The sequence below is a fragment of the Chinchilla lanigera genome, unplaced genomic scaffold, assembly GCF_000276665.1.
Source record: "Chinchilla lanigera isolate Chin_1 unplaced genomic scaffold, ChiLan1.0 scaffold00019, whole genome shotgun sequence".
In the NCBI taxonomy this organism is placed as follows: Eukaryota; Metazoa; Chordata; class Mammalia; order Rodentia; family Chinchillidae; genus Chinchilla; species Chinchilla lanigera.
In genome coordinates this window covers 25,529,286-25,550,726 of record NW_004955420.1, presented here as the reverse complement: position 1 = coordinate 25,550,726, position 21,441 = coordinate 25,529,286, and the positions used below count along the sequence as shown (strand labels likewise).

The following is a 21,441-nucleotide window of genomic DNA, read 5'->3' as shown; positions in this document are numbered from 1 at the left end:
GAGTGGAACTCTTGACTTTGGTCTTGGGGACACAGATGTGAGACAGAGGACAGCAGAGGGCCAGGGGCCCCAAAGGATCTAGGATTCCTAGCTCACTGCTCTGGGAGTCTGTGGACAAAGGCGGACGCAGCTGATTGTCACTGCTCCCACGGAGCTGTCTTATAAGGTTGTCTGGAACCCCGAGCCTTTCTCCTAAGGGAAACAGAGTTAGGTCCCTGCCAGCGCCGGTCACAATTTGGTCACCTGATCCATCTGTGGCTTTATGTTGTTTTTGCTTAAAGACACCTTGGTCAGTACTTACTGTTGATTCAACCTTGAACTCACAGCTGACGGCACACACTCGTGCTTGAACGAGGCTTGCATGACACTCACATTTCTCCTGGGAGACCCATGGCTGCCCTGTGCTCTTTGGACCCCGGCAGCGCATCAGCACCGCACTTGGCTGCATTAGACCCTAAGATCACCGCAAAAAGCACAAAGAGGCGAAGCGTGGGGCAAAGGCGGCCACAAAGGAAGGCGTGCTTGCTGCAAGATGAAATAAACAGGCAGAGAGCAGATGGAAGCAGTGAAGGAGAGAAAATTTTGAAAGGGGAAAAATAAACCAAAAGAGAGACACGCAAAGGGCTCCCCAAATGTAGTTCAGTTAATTTATAACTGAGCAAATACAGTTAAGAAATCGAGCTACTGGGCGTGGGGGGCCGGACAGGAATCACTGGCCTCCGGGACACAGAGGGGACAGCTCAGGGGAGAGGAAGGGAGCCGCTTGCCAAGGGGAACAGCAAGGCCCCTTCTCTTCCTTCCTCCGCTCCAGAAAGGGAAGGCTTTCCTTCTGGGCAGTAGCCAGGGGCACAGGTCAGTAACCGGGGGACAGGAAGACCCACCCTGCCGAGGACAGGCCCTTGTGGCGTAGACGCCCAGAGCCTCGTCCACCTTCCCAGGGGCTTGGCCCGCTCCAGCTCTGCCCCTCGTCCGCCCATTTTTCCTCCTCCACAGCTGCTGGTGGGGGTGGGGTGACCGTGAGGCCCCTCTGCACAGGGAGGGTGGCCCTGGTCGGTCTGGGGACAGTGGCCTTCCACCTGCCCGGGGACTTGGTGCTTTGTCCTGTGCCCACACTCTGACTTCTGCAGGAAGACTGGGCTGGGATCTCCGTCCTCCAGGACAGCCCGGGGACCACCGGGCATGGTCTTCCTGCGTCTGGGCCTGCTGTGGTGACCTGGGGATCCCCGAAGGCCCACAGTGACCACCTCCTCCTTCTCAGCCCACGGCCAGATGCATCCAGGCCAGACACAGATCCTACGGCCTTCTTCCTTGGTGATGTTGTGATAGAGAAAACCATAAATTGTGTGTCTTTTGAGATTCTTTGTGGAAAGCTCCTGCCTTAGGAGGACTTAGGAACAGGTTCAACTGACCTTTGTCCTTGGGCCGCAGACTTGGTTGCAATCCAGCTACTGCAAGGGAGAGGAAGCAGCCTGAGCCTTCGCTGCTGCAGCCCTGCCTCGGCCCCGGAGACCCGGCCACACCTCGGAGCCATGGATCAGGAGGCGGAGGAGTGGGAGCAAGTGTTCCAGGAGTTAATTCAGGAGGTAAAACCATGGCACAAGTGGACGCTTGTCACAGACAAGGACCTTCTTCCCAATGTCCTCCAGCAGGGCTGGTCACAGTTCCAGCAGAGGACCTTTGCCAGGTGAGTGGGGCGGTGAGGGGCACAGCCAAAAACTGTCCACTGTGCACAGCCCGTATGTGTGACACGCTGGGGACAGGGAGGAAGGAGCCCATCGTCCAGGACGTTTGGGCTTCGTTAAAGATCGTGTCTGCTCCTATATAACAGGAGCGGTGGTGGGCACACGTGTGGGTGAATGCCAAGGTGTACAGAATTCAGGGGCAGGGCTGTGGCAGGAAAGGGAGGCACGGGGACCGTTCACTGGAGGCGGCTGCATTCCCCTGGCTGGGAGACCCCAAGTCCACCAGGGGACCCTGGAAAGGCCCCTGCATGGAGGAGACCCTGGGGAGAGGCCGGAGGAGCGGGGCACCAGGCAACTTGCAGCAACCCTTCCTGAGAAATAGAATCTTTCTCAAATAGGCTCAGAGGCCACCCAGCATTTTGCCTGTCTTTTCTCTGGTGGGAGTACAAGGGCACAGGGGGTGGAGTCCTAGGGTCCATCCTGCCCGCCCGCTGCCCTGTCTGGAAGGGTCTAACAGGAAGAGGAAACGGAGTCTCCCAGGCCAGGGGCTGGCGTCAGGAGCCCCGAGCAAAGTCGCCACCTGTTTATTTGTGAGAACCTGGGACTCCAGGCTGGTACATCATGCAGCGGAAGCGCTGTGTCCAGGCCGGGGCAGAGCACGGCAGCTCGGGACAGCCTAGGTGAGCCCCAGCACTTGGTCTCAGGGGCTTGGAGCGTTCAGGCGGCTCCCCCTCTGCGCGTCCTGACCTTCATCCTGAAGGGCAGCCAGGCTCCAGATGCGCTCTGCCAAGCCCCTCTAGCTCTCTGTTGCAGACAGTGGGGTCCCTGTCTCCAGCCAAGCAAGGTTGGGCTCAGCTGCCGTGAGAATAAGCCCAGGGCTCAACCCAACGCAGCGCCCCAGGTCATGGAGGCAGCGGAAGAGACGGCCCAAGAGGCTTAGGAAGACTCTGAACGACCGCTGCCCACTCCCTAGGCCAGCTGGTCCCAGGGCCCCAACTCAACTCCAAGTGGGAGGAGAGTGTGGGTCACTTTGTGACCATTCAAGGTCTCAGCCACTTCCATGTCCTCTCCCGGGTGCTGCTACCTTTCTCCACGTGTCCCATCAGCTCCTTGTTCAGATATCTTAGCCCAGAAAACCACGGCAGCAGGCTATCCTTGTACCTGGTTGGAGGGCAAGGCCTTCTGAACAGGGAATTCTCCAGGCTGAGCTGGAGACAGTGATCTCTGAGGTTGCTCAGGTCAGGGGCCCTGGGCCCTGCAGGGCAGTACAGGACCGATGAATCTCTATCTATCTCTCTCTATCTCTCTCTCCCTCCCTCATCTGTGGCTCTGATTCAACAGCATCCCCTTGTGGATTTCAGCACAGGATTTTGGGGAGCTGTTGCACTTAGATGCTTTGACTGGCTTCGATTTTCGTATGAAGGAAGCTGGCTTCTGGAGCCCCAGTCCTGCCACTGGCGCCCACGGGGCTGTGGGGCGCACAGAGCTTCCAGTGTACCTCGTGTCTGCAGCAAGCAGGCTGGATGCAGATGGTACCCGAGGTCCCCCAGCCCACGGGACCTGCTGCTGTCATGGCAGACACCGGCAGGTCACAGGGCCCGGCGGTGGCACGAGGGAGTGAGGAGCAAATGGCTCCGCAGTTTATTCCCCTGCCAGCCTGTGCTGCCGACTCTGAGGCCCTTGCCCACTGCCTCCCCTGCAGGTTCCGTTGCTCCTCCTGCTTCCGCAGCTGGGCCTCCGCCCACGTCCAGGTTCTCTTCCACATGCACTGGAGTGGGAAGAGGTGCAGGGGCCAGGTGAAGATGAGGGTCTTCGCCCAGAGGTGCAATAGGTGCACGCAGCCCCACTTTGAGGCTCCTGAGATCATGCTGGAGAACATCAGGAGGACCCTGACCAACCTGGTGTTCCGCATCCTGAAGAAATGCTATAAGGAGGGCTTTGAGACCATGGAGGAGCTGCCCGCCATCAAGGACACGAGCCTGGAAGGGCCGCACGACAGTCTCAACTGCGAGGCCTGTCTGCAGGGCTTCTGTGCCCAGAGTGGGGGGAGCCTGGCCCCGCAGCCATCAGCGCCCCCCACGCTGTCCACCCGCTGCGAGGACACCGGGATGTCCAGCGTCACTACCACTTATAGCCACCGCTCCTGCTCACCACCCCCCAAGGTGGACAAGCTCCTTGTGTCAACAGTGACAGCCAAGGACCTGAACCCCCCCAAAGCTGAGTCCAAGGTCAGCCACACCCCAAAGCCATCAGCTGCTCCAAGATACCCAACTGAAGAAGTCTCACCCGGATTAACAGTGACCCCCGAAGCCCCTCATCCTCTCAAGACTGACCCCAAGGTCAGCCAGGCCTCAAAGCCATCGAGTACTCTAAAAATTCCAACCAAGGAGGTGTTACCCACATTAACACTGACCCCCAAATTCCCTAACCCCCCCAAAGCTGAGTCCAAGGTCAGCCACACCCCAAAGCCATCAGCTGTTCCAAGATACCCAACCGAAGAGGTCTCACCCAGATTAACACTGACCCCCAAATGCCCTAACCCCCCCAAAGCTGACCCCAAGGTCAGCCATGCCCCAAAACCATCAGCTGCTCCAAGATACCCAACTGAAGAGGAGTCACTCGGATTAACAGTGACCCCCGAAGTCCCCGGCCTCTCCAGCAGGGAGAGGGTTCTCACCTGGCTGGCCCCTTATTCCACACACAGCAGAACAATAACGAACACAGCAGCCCGGCACACCACGGTGACAATAGATGAGATACCACCTTCATCCCGCCAGCCTGCTCGGCCCACGTGGGACAGGGACCACTCCTCTTGGAACCAAAGAGGGCATGCCATTAGCAGGGTCCCAATGTCCCATTCCTGGCATGAGCCTCAACATTGCGATTGCAGTTGCAGCCCCCGGAACTGCGGGTGCCTGTGCTGCTGCTGTATCCTTCTAATTCTAGCGGCATGGTGGTGGCTTTGAAGCTCGCGTGGAGCCTGGCAGCATGATGCTTAGTGAGGAAAACACTGAGAGGCGAAGTCCTACGCTGCAGCACAGCTGCCCGCGGATAGGAAGGGTTCCAAAACTCCAGACCGGAAATGGGGGGTGGTTCTGGAGCCAGGGAGTCAGAAAGCAGCTACCTGATCCATCTGGGCTTGTCTTGGGGCAGGCGGGGAGTGGTTTGGAAGGACACTGAGGTGATGGCTTCCCGAATATAATCCCCGCATCAAAGCCGTCAATGTGTTCGTGTTAAAATGGTCGATTCTGCTGTGATTTTCACCTCCATTAAAAAAGAAAAAGACTCCAACAGCGCTGTTCATTCTTGACAGAACTAAGCTGGAAGTGGCTGGAACTCAGAACCATCTGCCTGTCTGAAATCTTGTGAATCCCGTGGGCCACCTCATCAGCAAAGTTAAAGACCCTCTGTCCTCAGTCTGGAGACTTCAGGCCGAAGCCTGGGTTCTCACAGCTGTCTCACAGCGCAGAGCTGGCATGGGGGAAGCAGGACAAGACACCAGGGAGGAACAATAGCCTTACAGGTCCACTCAGTTTTTCTTTATTTTTTTTTTTTTTATTTTAAAGAATAAAAGAAGGATAACATAATAATAGGGGGGACTTAGCAAATTACACACAAAATGGTAGGAGATAATCAATGGTTATCATTTTACATATTATTGTCTACAAAATAGTTTCTCAGGAAAACAAATAGACAAATAATAGTGAGTTACAGACAAAAGAGGTAGGAGATTATCAAGAGTTGTTGTACTATACTTTGGTATCTTCAAAGTGGCTTCTAAAGAAAATAAATAGAGCTATACATGAGTGACCTATTGAAAAATCATTAACTATTCTCAATGGTTGTTGTAGGAAACACATAATAATAAACATACATCCATTTATGAAATAGGATAGGAACATTACAAACTTTACACAGTTATGGATAGATTAGTAGGAAAATATCAATGGCTGCTGTAATACGTGGTGGCATCTTCAGAGTGGTTTCTCAGGAAGACAGAGATATGCAAGAGGGACCTATTAAGTAGTTACAGCCTAAGGGTTGTCAAAAATAGCATATTACCTCCTCACCAGTGACTCCTTTCACTGAGGTATGATGGCTGGAAGGAAGGCCAGGATTGAAAAGAAGGACCGAGAGACTTGCACCTGTGTCTAGCAACAGGCTGTTTTCTTGTTCCTCCATAGTCATGATTACCCAGGGCTCCTCGATGGAGATGACGGTCTGGCCAGAGGGAGAAGGCAGACCATGCCCCAAGCCCTCTCATTCCTGTTGGACTAACTGGTAGCATGGGTCTGAGCTCTGGGGCCTCCACCTCAGAGGGCAGACCGATCTCCAGTGGTCTCCTTTGCATCCAGGGCATGGCCCATGGGGCCTCTTAGGGCAGTTCCTCTTGAGGTGGCCTGGCTTTTAACAGTGGTAGCAGATGAATGCAGTTGTCGAGTTCTTCTTGGAGCCCCGGGAATCAGACCTGGGATCTGTTTCTCTTAGTGGTGCAGCAAAAGCAGCTGCTTTTTCTCAGTCTCTTTGTTTTCTCTCCTTGGCCTCCTCCTCATCATGGGCCTCATCATGGCTATAGAGTACTGAGGAGGCAATTCTTACTAATATCTCAAGTGAGCTATCTGGGGTGAAAGCCATTCTTTGTAGCTTTTTCTCTCCAGCTTCCCATTGCTTTGGGACCCCACAACCAGTTAGTGTCCTCTCCCCAACTGTCAGCACAGTCAGCAGGAATCCTGCTGCAGACTTCTCCGGAGCTCCACCACAGCCTGTACTGTCAGGGAAAGAATGGCTTCCAATGAGTCTCTGCAAGTATTGTGCAAGGTCCTCCTGGTTTACAGCTTCCGAGCGGCTCTGGTGACCCCAGTCCACAGGACCTCTGACTCCGTGGGCTTGGTGTGCATTCTCATGTTCTCTGAGTCCTTGTTCAGCACCTGTTCCTCCGCTGACTCTGGACCTTTCTGGTTCCCAATTGCAGGAGCAAGAGTGGCCCGTTGTATGGCATGTATTCCCAGGGGTTGTTCAAAGTTTCAATGATTCACACACGTCCGTGGGTGGGCAACTGCAGTCGGTGCATGGTGGTCCAATTGTGTCACTGTTTCTCTGTGTCATGATAGATCCCAATTGAGCGGCGGTGGCCGTCCTAAGGGCCAGCACGCAATAGCGCTCGCTGCCGCATGGCTCCCCATGCGCTGGGGGCCCACCCTCCGGGAGCCAGCAGGCAGGAAGCTAGCTAGCCAGAAGGCTGGCGCTCCCCACCCGCAGCTCCCTGTGCGCCAGAAGCCCTCCTACCGGGAAACCCCGAGGCCAGGAGTGAGTTGTCGGTCCAAAGACCGGCGCTCCCCGCCCGAGGCTCCCCGGGCGCTAGGGGCCCACCCTCAGGGAGCCATCAGGCAGGAAGCTAGCCAGCCGGAAGACTGGCGCTCCCCCCTCAGTTTTTCTTTAAAATGTAGTATTTCTTGTAGCATGTTTACAACGTAGGCTAATGTATTTAAATGATTTGCATGAATATGCATGAATAACAAATACGCATCAATCTGGAGTGCTTGCTCAGTGTCTTTTGTTGGCTGAATTATGCAATCAAAAATGCTGAGGGGAAAATGACCAAAGAACGAGCATGGGAGTCTGTGGGCAGATGCTCATCTGAATTAGGAAACCAAAGCAGCTTTTTAAAAACATTCTGTTTGCAGCTGGCTGGGTATGATGATGGAGGCTGAGACAGGAGGATTGCAAGTTCAAATCTCACTTGGGCCACTTGGTGAGACTGTCCAAAAAGTGCAAGGGCCTCGCATATTGCTGAGTGGTAGACTCCCCCTGGGTTTGATCTTTAGTACAACACATGCTTGCATGCACACACGTGTGCAGGCACACGCTCGGAAATTCTGCTCCTACTGTGAAGCCTGGGGTCTTCCCTCCGAGCGGGTGAAGGTCTTTCCCCTAGCACTGGCCTCCGCCTGTGCAGCACCTCCTCCATGCCCGCCAGTTCCCCTGCCACCTGCCTCCCCGATGGTGCCCAAGTGGCCAGGGGACAGGCTGGCTTCCCCTCCGCTCTTCCTCCTGGGCCCAGGGAGGAGGCTGGTGGTGGGGAAGGAGCAAAAGGGACGGCGTGGATGAGGGATGAGGACGCGGCCTGCGAGGCCTGGGCTCCCTGAGCTTGTGTGGCTGTGGACAGCCGAGCTTCCTCTCTGCGTGTGCATTTGTGTGTGATCCCAGCTCGCTCCGTGACGAAAGACACGCTGCTCCCTAAATTGAAAACGTGTGTTTAGCTCACATGGAACAGTGAGTGCATGAGACTTGGTAAACAAGTTACGAAAATGCCCATGTGACGGCCTTGCCTTGTAGATGTCCCCACCACTGTCCTTTGAACACGGGGGCAGGCTCGGGACAGCTGGCCGTGGAGAGCCAGCGCAGGGCGGGGTGGCTCCCTGGCAGCGGTTGGCGACAGGCAGTGGGAGCTGGGAGCCCCTGAAGGCCGGGCTGGGCAGCTCCAGCGTCTGGAAGGACCCTGCAGGGCCTGGTGCGACCTTGTCAGGCCCCACCTTCTTCACTCCTGCCCTGCCTGCAGGCCGTGTCACTCACGCTCCTGGGCGCTGCTAGTCCTGGGCAGCAGTTTTCTGTGATGTCCCCCAAAGTCAGAGGCGTTCACCAGAGCTCCCACCCACCCCACCGAGTTTGACTGCAGCTTCCGACTTCCTAGCACTTTGCAGCTACCAGAATCCCAGCCTCCGCCCTCCTTCCCCTGCAACAGTGCCCTGGGGACGCACACCATGGTGGGATCTGCCCATTGTCTGAGGGATAAACCACTGTGCATCTTAGGGTTCTTCTCTGAAATCTCCTTCTCGCCATGCACCCTCAAATTCAAACTTATGTCTCCTCCATCCAAAAAAAAAAAGATCCCTTTCTGCTTTGCTGTAGGGCCTGGGCTGCAATTCGGAAATAATCCGCATATGAAACCTTATCCGATGGGTGTCCCCTCCCCAGGGCGTGCTCCCCGGGCCTGGCCACACTGGGTGACCCCCAATGCTTCCTAACATTGTTCTTGCTCCTGCCCGGCTCTTAATGCCTACTTTGGGTGGTAGGGTTGGTCCAACCCCAGCTGTGCCAAGTGAGGAAGACTTTGGGGGTTGTCACTAACATCTCAGTAGCATTTCCATGCTGCTACGCGTGCTTTCAAGGCCACTTCCCTCCATAGCAACATCTAAGGTCAAGGTGGAGCCGAGTAACAAGGGCCACGCTGCTTCGAGGAGGAGAGGGTCTGCCGCGTGTGTAATTTTAAGTTTTCCAGCAGCCACGTTTTAAAATATAAAAAGAAAATCAGGTGGTACGAATTTTTATATCCCATTTTATTAACCCCTAAGTATCAAAAAGTCATCATCTTAGTATGCAATCAAGTCCAAAATTCTTAATGACATTTTACTTCTTCATTTATGTGTTCATTTATTGCAGTTCAGACAGGCCTTGAACTCACTATGTAGCCCAGGACATCCTTGAAATCCCAGCAATCCTCCTATCTCAACCTCCCGAGTGCTGGGATTACAGGCATGTGTCACCACATCCAACTAATGAGGTATTTTAAAGATATTCTTTTTATACTAAGTCGTTGAAATCAAGTGTGCATTTTACACTTAGCCACAAATTTTCAGACATTATATTTTTATTAAAAATACCTCCTCTGTGTTTAGATTTCAACACTTTGCAATTAGAAAATTGGATTTCACTTGCCCAAGTTGTTCTAACACATAAAGTTGGTCTATAAGAGTGGAATAGAGAATCCATTTTGAAATCTAAATTTAAAGTAGTGTAAGTTAAATATCGGTTCCACAGTGAATCTAGCAGCAGAGATCTGGGAGTTGTGGACAAAAGGACACTTGGTATTTGTGTGTTCCCAGAACACCCTGGGCCTCTTGCTTGTATCTGACTGCCTGGTGACACTTCACCCACAACCTGTGGACACTGGCACATGTCCCAGAGGTAGTCAGTTAGCTTTTGTTAGTTCCTCATGTGAATCTTCACACGGACAGCTGCAGTAAGTCTCAAGTATTTCTACAAGGGGGTGATTACTAATTAGCATGAACAGCATTAGAAATGTCCAGTACATAGCTGGCTCCAAGGCAGGTCGGCATGGCAGAGGAGCCTGGTGGAGGAGAACTGCTCATGAAGCAGACAGGGAAGGGAGGGGCCAGGAAGCCAGAGATAATATTCCAGGCCACGCCCCCAATGATTCACCTCCTCCAACCTGGCCTCATCTAGGCCAGTCAGTAATAAGCTCCCAAAACCCAATCACCTTCCAAGAGCCTGGCCTATGAGTGCATGAGGCTCTTGGGCTGTTTTTCTCTCCCGTTACATCTTCTAGCTACTGTGTGAAGCCCTTTGATCTCTGTATATTATTTTAAAACCCACTATCCTTCTTCTTCTATTATTTTTTGTAGTAATAGCTGATTCTCTTGAGTTTCCCAAATAAGAAATCACATCACCAGCAAAATATGTTCATTTCACCTCCTCTTTCCCAACTTTGATATCTCTACTCTCTCTTCTCTAATTTATCATATTAGTATTTAGGAGAGATGTCTCCACTTTTTCTTCATTAAACGCAATGTTGGCTTTGAAAGTACTCATTAACTTCTATCTCATTTAATATTTTACAACCAAAAATGGGCATTCAAGGCCACATGCAGTCACGTACGCTTATAATCCCAGCTACTCAGGAAGCTGAGGCAGGAGAATCACAAATTCAAGTCCCTCCTGAGTAACTTCGTGAGACCTTGACTCTAAATAAATAAATATGACTGGAGATGTTATCTCAGTCCTAGGTTAGGGCACCCCTAGGTTTGATTCCCTGTACTGAAAAAAAAAAAAAGAGCACTCAAGACTGCCTAGAACAAAATGCAAATGATAAAAATAGACATATACAAATGCAGCATGCAATATGCATGTCGTCTCAAATCTGTGAGGGACAGTTGCCTTTTTAATTAGTGTTTTTGCGATCACTGAATGATCGCATGGTGAAAGATTAAACTAGAACTATTCCTCACTCCATATACTGGGGTAAATTGCAAATGGGTCAGAGATTTAAATGTAAATCGTAGAATCGGATAAGCACTAAAAGAAACATGGGTATCTTTAGTCACTTTCTTACCACTGAGACAAAATACCACAACTTAGAGGAGGAGAGGTTTACTTTGATTCAGGTTCCAGGCTGTGGTCGGCTGGTTCCAAGGCAGGAAGAGCACCGTGGAAGGGGGTATCTGAGAAAAGCTGCTCACATCAGCAAAGCCAGGAAGCCAAGAATGAAGGGAGGAGCAGGGTAGAGGAGGAGCCTTTGTAGGCCACGCCCCCCAGTGACCACCTCTTCCGGCCATGCTCTGTCTCCTAGCAGCATATTTAACTATGAGCCTGGTGCCTCCGTTATCCAATTACCTTCTAAAAGCTCCACCTCTGAATACAGGAGGCTTTGGAGGAGACATTCTAGACCTAAATCATAACAGTGAGTGAATTCCTCTATTATGGTTCCCAAAGACGTCCATGTCCCAATCTCCAGAACCTGCAATTGTGCTACTATGGCACAAGGACATGGCGGGTGTGATCAAGTTAAGGACCTTGAGATGGGAGATCATCCTGGATTATCCAGCTGGGCCCCCTATAACCACAAGAGTCCTTAAAAGTGGAGAATCTTAGCAGGCCATGGTGGTGCACACCTCCTAATGCACCACTGGCTGGTGTAATCCCAGTTACACAGGAAGCTGAGGAAGGAAGATTGCAAATTCAAGCCCGGCCTGGACAATTTAGCAAGATCAGTCTCAAAATAAATTCTTTAAAAGGTCTCAGTGGTAGAGCATTTACGTAGCATGTGTGAGGCCCTGGGCTCCATTCCTAGTACCGCGAAAGATCTTTTCTGACTCACATCGGAGGGCTCTGGCTGTCGGGGAACGGTCTGTGAGATGTGGTTTTGCTGGCTTTTAAGATGAAGGGAGGAAGCTGGGCCCCCCAAAGTACAGGGGTGACCCCTAGAAAGCAGTAGCTTCTCCCCAGAGCCTTCAGGAAGGAGCGCAGGGCTGCTGATGCATTTATTTGAGCCCAGGGAGAACCACATCAGACTTCTGGCCTACAGGTTCACAAGGGAATAAATTGTGTTCTAAGTAGCTGGATTTGTGGTTATTTCTCCCCAGCAACAGGAAACTCATACATCTTAGTCTCCCCATCCTTGAAGCAAATGGACTGTCTCCTGACCCCTTCCTGGGTCACAACCTACACTTCGGACTGGCCTTTCCCAAGTGCTTTTCAGTGGGGGTGTTGGAAATACTGGCACAAGTGGAGGTTCAGATGAGAAGCTCCTCAAAACCCAGGGGGTGGACAGCCAGCTGGACCGATGACCTTCGGTCCTGCGAACTGTACTCGAACAAATAAGAAACAGCCGACAACTAGAAATGTCCAGGAGAGAAGTGGGAATTTGAGAAGATTAACAGTATCCCCTGTGATGAGTGTTATTCTAATTTGTCAGATTAAATTACTGAACTCTGAGCCTGCCAGGCCCCCTGTCTGTCCCAGGGACTCTATCTGGCTTCTGCAGGACTCCAATTCCCTAAGTCCTGAGGCCTCCTCGATGACAGTGTTATTTAATGGCTATCTTGTCTGCCGTTCTATGCTGAGAATATTTTTAAGGCCAGATTGGCAACGGTGGAGATATAACAAGAAGCTGGTTCTTGGGCAAGTATTATTGTTCGGCTCCCTACTGGAGAGAAACAGCTCAGGGACCCTGGGAGCTGGGCTTCCCACAGAACAGGATTGGAAGCCAGGCTGGAAGTTTTTGTCCACAAAAGAAGGTGCAAGTTTTTTAATTGTGTTAAAAATAAAAAAATAAAAAAAAAAAAAGACACATAACAGAGCATGACCGAGGTGACCATTTCTAGGTGTACCGTTGAGTCACAAAGTACATTCAACTTGCCCTGAAACAGATCTCCAGGACTTTTTGTTTGTTTGTTTGTTTGTTTGTTTTTGGTTTTTCTCTGGTACCGGGAATCGAACTCACAACGTTGCGCTTGCTAGGCAAGCACTGTGCTGCTGAGCTAAATCCCCAGCCCCTCTCCAGGACTTTTTAATCTTGCAGAGCCAAAGCTGGACGCTGTTCAAGAACTTCTGCCCTTCTCCCCTCCAGCCCTAGACGCCGCCGTTCTGCTGTCTCTTCCTGCAGATCTGACCACGATAGACACCTCAGAAGACTAGGACCACAGGGTATTCATCTTTTTATGAGTGCTTCCTTCACTTAGGGTAATGTCCTGCAGGGGCATCTGCGAGCGCTGGGAGCGCCACACGGGGTAAAGCACTTCCCAGGCAGGCTTGAAGCCCTGGGTTCAATCTCCCCCGAAAGGAAAAACAGCTCATCCATACTGTATCATGAGTCAGAATTTCCTTCCTTCCGAGGCTAACATACTCTATTGTATGCGCCGCACTTCGTGCATCCGCTCATCTGTCAGTGAACCTGTGAGAGACTTGTACTTCTCGGCTAGGGTGAAGAGCCGTTGTAAACACGAGAATGTCAAACTCTCCTTGAGAACCTGCTTTCACTTTTGGTTTTGGTTTTTGTTCTCGTTTTAGTTTTTGTTTTTCCCTACTGGGGATTGAACCGAGGACGTTGACACAGAACTACATCCTCAGACCTTTTAAAAAATGTTTTATTTCGCTAAATTGTCCAGGCTGGGCTCAAACCTGTAGCTTCCCTGAGTGCTGGGATTTCAGGGATGCGCCACCATGCCGGCCCACTTCTTTTGGATATATGCCCAGAGATGTGGGCTGGGCCCTATGATAGCTCTTTTTCTAAATTTTTGAGGCACCGCCTTGCACTCTTCATAGTGATTACCCTGTTTCACAGCCTGACTAGCACTGCAGAAGGGTTCTCGTCTCTCTACTCCTTACAACACTTTATAATCTTCTGGATTTTTGTTTATTACATGCACAAATAGTTTCACTATTGGTGGTGGGAAGTGGTAGCTCACTGCGGTTTTGATTCACATTTCTAGAAAAGCTGTCCATGCAAGTTCACACTTTTTTATTTTTTTCTCTTTAAAATTAAAGAGATTAACTAAATTCTCTTTAATTTTAAAGAGAAAAAAATAACAGCAACAAAGACAAAAGCAAAACAACACAAAAACAATAAAAAAAATACAAAATTTCAAAACAAGATGATAGGAAATTAACCATGGTTGTTACATTATATATTGTTATCTTCAACGAAGTTGCTCAGATTACCAGATGTAAGAATGCAAGATTGATCAAACCATTAAAGAGCATAAAAAATAATTTTAAAAAATTAGAAACGATATAGAGCTTCACTAAACAAGGTGGTAGGGATTCAACAATGGTTGTTATATTGCACATTGCTGTCTTCAAATTAGTTGTTCAGATTACCAGATAGAAGCATGCAGAATTGGTCAAAAAGTATTTAAGCATTAACTGTTCCTTTTAATAAACCAATAGACATCAGCAGTACAATTATCCCAGCTATCCTTACATATACATATATTTTGTTGTCCCCTTCCTTCTTTCTTTTCTCATTTTCCTCATCCCAGGTGTTCCTTTCCTTTGAGCAATTTCTTTCCCTTTCACAATATCTATTGTACCTTGGGGGTTTTATTTACTCTTTCAGGTTCTTACACTAAGGAGACAATACAATGTAGGCTCATACTTTTCAGGCAATATCACAAATCACATTTGTACATTTATTGGGGGGAAGCAACAGGTCCCTGCAGAACACTCCATCTAATGGGAATCACAGGCTGCTCCTGCTGCCCCGCCTGGACCAGGCTTCGATCACTAAGTCCCAAATGCACTGCATGCTGTGCCATCTTGGGTCTGTCCACCACTCTCTTGGGCTCACAGCACCTTCAGGGACAGATACAGACACACAGTGGGAGGAAGAGAAGAACTCCTGTCTCAGCATCCTATAAGCAGAGAAGCCAAGAGACTAGCGAATCTGGACAATCACCCTGGGCTGTTAATATAACGAGAGATTCTTAATGCAGAGCAACCAGGAAATAGTGCAGCAGGGACCAACCTTAGACATCATCCTCCCCAGCTCAGTTTTTCACAGATAAGTTTCACCCAAGGTGCCATGATTTTCCCAAGAAGACAAAAGGGCTGAGGAAAAGGGCCAAGCTTGCTATCCTGGCCCTTGAGCCCCAGTGTGGACCAACTTTCAGAACAGAAAAACAAAGCCAGCCATGGTGGTGCACGCCTGCAATCCCAGGACTCTAGGAGGCTGAGGCAGGAAGACTACAAGTTCAAACCCAGCCGACACAATTCAGCAACTTCGTGAGACCCCATATGCAGGTCAGAAAGGGACAGAAGGAATGACAGAAAAATAAGGAAAGCAAACTAGGAAGCATAGGTAATTAGGACAGTGAGGGAAATGGAAGGTCAAGTATCTGTGAGCTCACTGGAGACTACAGTCACGAACTCTAACCTCAAGAAAGCCGGACAACTGCTAAGGCTTAGAGAATGCTGTCACATGGGCAGAAGTGGCTTTGATGACAAATCCTGCTGCAACAAGAAAGGCAGGAAAAGCTTAGGGAAGAGATGCTAGTGATAATGTCCCTGTGGGTCATACATGCACCAGAACCTGGAATGGGTGTTTTAAAGGAGAAATGATCAGACTCTGCCATTGAGCTACACTGCTCCATAGTGGATGTTTTTATTTTTTGCTTTTTAGTGTTTGTGATACTTAATTCGTTCATTTTGAGAAATTAATATATATACTAATTTTGAATACAAGATACATATACATATTGGTCCTCTTCTCCCTGCACCCCTCTCCACCCCCTTCCCCAGTTCTCCTTCCTCATCTTCAAAAAGTCTACCTTCCTATTCCCTATCATCTCTTCTTTATCTTGCTCTTTAAATTATTTATAGTTTAGGTTCTCACATAAGAGAAGCCATGCAACAATTTAACCTCCTTTATATGAATTACTTCACTTAACATTATAGTCTCAAAGCCATCCATTTTCCTACAAATGACTCAAATTTATCCTTCTTTGTGGATGAGTTATATTCCATTGTGTATATATACCATATTTTTTTTTTTTTTTTTTGTCTTTTTGGGACAGGGTCTCGCTATGCAGTTCAGGCTGGCATTGAGCTCACTGTGTTGCCCAGGCTGGTCTTGAACTTGCAAGGATTCTCCTGCCTCAGCCTCCCGAGTGCTGGGATTACAGACGTGTGCCACCATGCCTGGCAGCTATATACCACATTTTCAAATGGGTAGTTTTTTAAAGAAAATTTGTTAGAATTATACATTTGGAGTAACAAGAAAATATTTTAGTGTAGCTTTGGAAAGTGGGGAAAGAAACACCTCTGTAACCTGCTTGCTTTAGATGTCAGCGGGATTTCAAGGGAGAGCTGGGTAGACAATTATCTTTGCATCAAAACTAAGCCCTACCTTTAAAAAAATAATAATTACTCTTGGTAAAGTTATAAATACTAAATCCCACTCAAGTGGCAAATGAAGGCTTAGGGTGAAAACGCGCTTCATCTTGAGCCAGCGGTTTACGCAGCTTGGTTGGTATCACTGAGATAGGAGACAGTGTGTGGCTTAGTCCGGCTGGGAAGAGAGGCATGGCGGGATCCCGGCATCTGAGCAGCTCTGCCTTGCAGGCCCCGGATGTGGGACTTCTCGGGATTCCCACGAGATGTGGAGGGCATAAAGAGCCGGACTTCCTCACGGAACCCCGTCCCCCACCCCCACCCCGTCCACTGTCCTGCTGCATCAAGGTGGGCCGTTGTGTGTGTCCCAGAACAGGCTGTGTTGCTGTTGTTTTTTTGTGTTTTTCCTTCTCTGTTCCTCTCGTTTGGCCCGAGTTCACGCTGCAGGGCCAGTTTCTTCCTCCTCACCCACTTCCAGATAAACTTTGGGCACCATTTTTTGGGTCGTTTTGTTCAACTTTTTGTTAGAGGTGGGAAGGGCCTGGAATGCGTTTGACTGGCGACCCTTTCTGACAGGAGCTATCTGACCGCACCGCAAGCGCGCGCCACCCGGATGTCTTAGCCGGGAGCCCCGGAGAGAGGCCGAGAGCCGGAAGTCTGCCCAGCCCTCCACGAGGCGGGCCTTCCCCAGGCCCCAGCTCCACGCTCCTCGTCGAGTGCTTTAAAGGAGCGAATGCATCCCACTCCAGGGCTGAAATAACATCTTTAGAAAATACTGAGGGCCGTGCTGAGCTCCAAGCACCTCGCCCTCCAAAAATAGTCCGCCTGTCCCTGCATGGAGGACTGTTGTCAAGGGCCAGGGGATTCGCGCTCGCCTCCACCACCGGTGCTCCCGCCTGACTCATGCGAGTCTCAAAGGACTCTTCGTCCCCAGGGCGCGCGTTTGCGGGAAGATGGTGACACTGGCAGGAAGGTGAGTTAAACTGAAAGGAATAAATCTTTGGACGCCTCCATGGCCTACCCTCCTTGGTCTGCACGGTAGCTTCTCGTCACTGTAACACAGCCCTAGGATGACCAACGTGTGAAGAGAAGAGCTGCGTTTGGCTCACCGTTGTGGCAGGAAGTCTCCGTCCATGACAGGTTGACCCTCTTGCTGTTGGGCTGTGTCAGCGCGCATGTCTCGGTAGCAGGCAGCAGAGCCAAGCCACTCCCTGCACTGCGAGGAAGTGAAAAGAAGAAGGAAAAGGCCGGGTCCCACAGTCCCCCACCCCAAGCACGCGTCCCCAACGGCCCTAGCGCTCGTGGTCCCGCTCCTTGAGGTTTGTACCACCTCCCAAGGGTGCTAAGCTGGAGGTAAGATTCCAAAATAGAGAAAAATAAGCATGCTCGTCACAATCTGAGTCCAGGGCAGCGGTGGAGAGAAATGTACACTAGGTAGAGGGCACGAGGGCTCTCCTGAGTCAGACACTTGCAGCCCATGGGACTCAGATTTGTGATCCTAGCCGGGCGTGGTGGCGCACACCTGTAATCCCAGCACTTGGGAGGCTGAGGCAGGAGGATCATGGAGAGTTTGAGGCCAGCCTGGGCTACATAGTAAGGTCCTATCTCATAAAAATCGTGTGATCCTCCTGCCTCAGCCTCAGCCTCCCAGAGTGCTGTGGTTACAGGTTTGTACCACCATGCTAGGCCCAGTCATCTCTTCCTTAAATCTGTCCTTATTCTTCCAGTTTCGGGAAAGGCTTGAAATAAGAAAACTGTCATCAGTGGTTATTAGGTTTTTAGTCAAGAGTCGCACAGATAAATGCAGCAGTTTCTGCCCAGATAATCTTGTGCAGGGAGGGGGTCAAAGAGGGTCGGTGCCCTTCAAAATTCAGACCTAAAAATAAACGTCATAGAAGCAGGAACCTGGGCTTGTTTGGGACAGATTTACGGCCTCACCCTGGCCTGCAGGCAGCCAGCTCCCTGGGATTAGGCTGTGGCTTAGCAGCTTGTCGGTAAAGGCTGGTGCTCACCCTTGGGCATCCCTCCTTCCCGCGGAGTGACAGTTCTGTCAGCGCTGACTCCTGTCTATATCCACTTGTGCCCCACCCCAGGTGAATTTCATAATCAACGCAAGTTCTTCCACCCCACGCCATTCTTGGGTGCGGTTCCCAGTGACGACCAATTTCTTCCATAAATATTCTGAGTGATGCTAAGTCCAACTTGCCTCGCCTGAGACTTAGACTGTACTGCAGTCAGTGCCTTGAGAAATTTTTCATTCTGAAGATATTGCTGGTCCTCACAAGGGAGATGTTTGAGTCACCTGTTAAAATTACAGTGAGACACCATCTCATGTTTCAAGTTTAGATGTGGCCTCCTGAGATTAAAAGTAAGTCCCAGTCTTCAGACCCCATGACGGTGTTACCGTCGATGGCACGAGGACGGGGGGGGGGGGGGTATTATTCAGGTTAAGGACTGGAGATGGGAGATCATCCTGGGTTATCCAGGTGGACCCAGTATAACCACAGGGGTCCTGAAAAGTGGACAGTCTTTGCCGGCCGTGCTGGCGCACACCTGTAATCACAGCTGCTCGGGAGGCTGAGGCAGGGAGATTGCAAACTCAAGGCCAGCCTGGGCAGCATAGCAAGATTCAGTCTCAACATAACTTATAAGAGTGTGACACTTACTGCCTGAACTCGTGTTTGGCAAGCACCCTGGTGGTCACTCGGTGCCACGTTTGTCCTGCCACATGGACCCTGGCCGAAGTGCCAGCAGGGACCCGTCCTTGTGAGGGTCCACGAGGCCACCTCTTCCTTCTGTTTGTGACTCGTTTCCATCCTCCCGAATGTCCTGCATTGCTGCTAATCACACTTGACAGGGGAAGCTTGTCTTCAGGGAGGGTGAATCCTTTTCCCGGACCTTCAGGGTAGAAGAAGGCTGAGTGCCACAGGAGCTCTCGCTCTAAGTGGGTCGTGCGAGCAGGGCCTGCCCCGCAGAACAGAGCTCAAGCGAGCGGGAGCTGAGGCCCCTGTGTCTTTTCCAGGGAAAAGCAAAGGCGTGGGAAAGAGTCGGCTCCTCCCACACCCACTCATCAGGACCGAAGCGACCCTTGTCTTTTCTGCAGACAAAAAGCCAGTTGGGGCCGGGCATGGTGGCGCACACCTGTAATCCCAGGACTTAGGAGGCTGAGGCAGGAGGATCGTTGCAAGTTCAAGTCCAGCCTGGGCTACAAAGTGAGCTCAAGGCCAGCCTGAACTGCACAGTGAGACCCTGTCTCAAAAAGACGAAAAAAAAAAAAAAAAAAGCCAGTTGGACCCATCTGCAATTCCAGCCTGGATGGGGTGAGTGGGGGTTCTACTCACTGTATGAACAAACTGAATGGCGAGGACTTGCAGCGAGGGCCGGAGCAGAGCCGCCAAAGCTTCCCAGTGGGCTCCGGGGAAACTGAACTGGAAGCTGTGTCTGGGAAACCCGGCGTGCATCTGTTCTTAATTAAAATGCACTACTCAAGGACTTCGCCTCGGTGACTTTCTCCCCTACCTCCTGAGGGGTTGAGGACATAGTACCGGAAATGCAGCACTGTAGCATTTGAGAAAACGGCAGAGGCAGGCAGGTCTCCCAAATTCGATAGACAAGAATTCTCTGACCTCCTCTCTCTAGTAGTTCCTGAGACCCTCACTCCGAAAGTACCCTGTCTGTCCCCAAAGACAAGGAAAGTCCTTATCTTCCCAGAGGCACCAAGAAGAATCCGGAATGACTTTGGAGAACTGCCCCAGCCTTATTACCATTCATCCATGCATATTCTATTCTCCAATCGTATTTCTCCACCACTCTCTCTTCATTAAACTTAGTACTAAAAAATGAACACACACCAGGGCACACCTGCAATCCCAGCCCTCGGAGGCTGAGGCAGGAGGATCACTGTGAGTCAAAGCCAGCCTGGGCTGCATAGTGAGTATATATGGAACTTCATAGCAAGACCCTATCTCCAAAACAAGCATACATTTACCTATTTCTTTGGGTCTTCATTTCCAGAGGGTCCCAAGTCGCATAAAACTGGTGTTACAGAAATGTGTAAATTTTTCTCTTGTTACTGGCTTTTACCAGAGGGGCCTCGGCCATGAGCCCATGGGTAGGTGATAGGAGAGAGATCTCAAAAAAGGATATATTAATAAACTTTTGAAACCAGAACACATGTCCTCTAAGAATATCTTGTTTTGCTCATTAACGTTCCTACGTCTCTTCCACTGTGTGACCAGCCTTTCCGACTTACGTGGCAGTCCGTATGCATCAAGGAACATTTTCTCATCTGCACGCCATTTCCACTGATACGCATATTATGGAAATGCATGCATTTTCACATTTGTATGAATAATTAAATAGCATCGCTATAAATATATTCAAATACTATGCGTGTTTGGGACTATTGCACAACATGAAATAGTGATATACTGATGCTGTGTTTGTATGTGACACTGAGGCAAGGCTTTTACACAAAAGACTGGTTTTATTGAAATAAGATGTGCATAAATTATGGGCAGTGCAATTGCACAAAAGCCCCCACCACTCCCTTTTTGCACATTGTTTCCATTTGGCCATATTTAACGTATTTTGACAGGACACAAAATTCCAAAACCCTCCCTATAGTACAACGACTAAATTTGAATTTTACTTCTTTAAACGTTAAGAAGAAAAACACAGTTGTCTAAGGCTTGACAAACGAGGGTTCTCGTTTTCCTCTCTTTTATCTTTAACCTGCTCCTCAGCGTTTGCTCCAACCCAGGCAGTCCTCTATCATGGCGCTGCCATGTGGGCTCACCGTGCTCTGCTTACTTTGCAGTTGTGAATGATAAAACATCTGGAGGAATCCGAAAGATTCACATGGACAGAATACCACAGAACCCTTCCTAAGTGTGTGCCTCAGGGAACAGCTTAGTTCTTCTAGTAGGAGAAAATAAAAATTACCCTTTATTTCCACCCCAGATAAACTTTCCAAACCTCACCTTGGCTACACCTGGCTGTCTGCCACGGCAGCTGTTTGAGTTAAATTCCATTTTGGAGTTAGCTGCTGGGTGGCGGCAGTCTCTGCTGCAGGGCTCAGGAGCCCCAGGCCAGGCCGTATGGGTAACAACACCCAGATTTTCCTTCTTAATCACCAAAGCTAGTGACATACACTTCTCCAGACAATAGGCCATTCCTGTTTGTTTTAGCCCAGGACAGCGGAAGCAAGTAAGACTTGGTACACCGTGCTGGAAAAATCCAAGCCCCAGGAGGGCTGTCTTTGGCGTTTAGTCCATCTGTAAGAGTTACCAACCATGGAGGCCGAGGGCACAGCTGCGCTGCGGGACCCCCTAGGAGCTCCTGCTGGGGACTC

General features: G+C 50.3%; 1 protein-coding gene across 5 annotated transcripts; it reads left to right on the top strand.

Moving 5' to 3' along the window:
• The first annotated feature begins 682 nt into the window (after positions 1-682).
• Positions 683-4,975, top strand: Rtp3 (receptor (chemosensory) transporter protein 3). 5 transcript variants are annotated; one of them, XM_013513590.1, is made up of 4 exons: positions 683-852; positions 1,128-1,311; positions 1,429-1,684; positions 3,385-4,975. In XM_013513590.1, exons 3-4 carry the CDS (start codon positions 1,530-1,532, stop codon positions 4,646-4,648), a joined length of 1,419 nt encoding a protein of 472 aa, XP_013369044.1. In that variant the 5' UTR covers positions 683-852; positions 1,128-1,311; positions 1,429-1,529; the 3' UTR covers positions 4,649-4,975. The 5 variants fall into 5 exon arrangements, with proteins under 5 accessions (XP_013369044.1, XP_013369043.1, XP_005383499.1 ...); XM_013513589.1 differs by having other exon boundaries at positions 1,128-1,341; XM_005383442.2 differs by lacking the exon at positions 1,128-1,311.
• Positions 4,976-21,441: the final 16,466 nt, after the last annotated feature.

What these genes read in the sequence shown, in the direction of transcription:
- Rtp3 (XM_005383442.2), top strand. Translation starts at nt 1,530, where the DNA reads ATGGATCAGGAGGCGGAGGAGTGGGAGCAAGTGTTCCAGGAGTTAATT. An exon ending in CAGCAGAGGACCTTTGCCAG is followed by an intron (nt 1,685 to 3,384) that starts GTGAGTGGGGCG and finishes CCTCCCCTGCAG; the next exon opens with GTTCCGTTGCTCCTCCTGCT.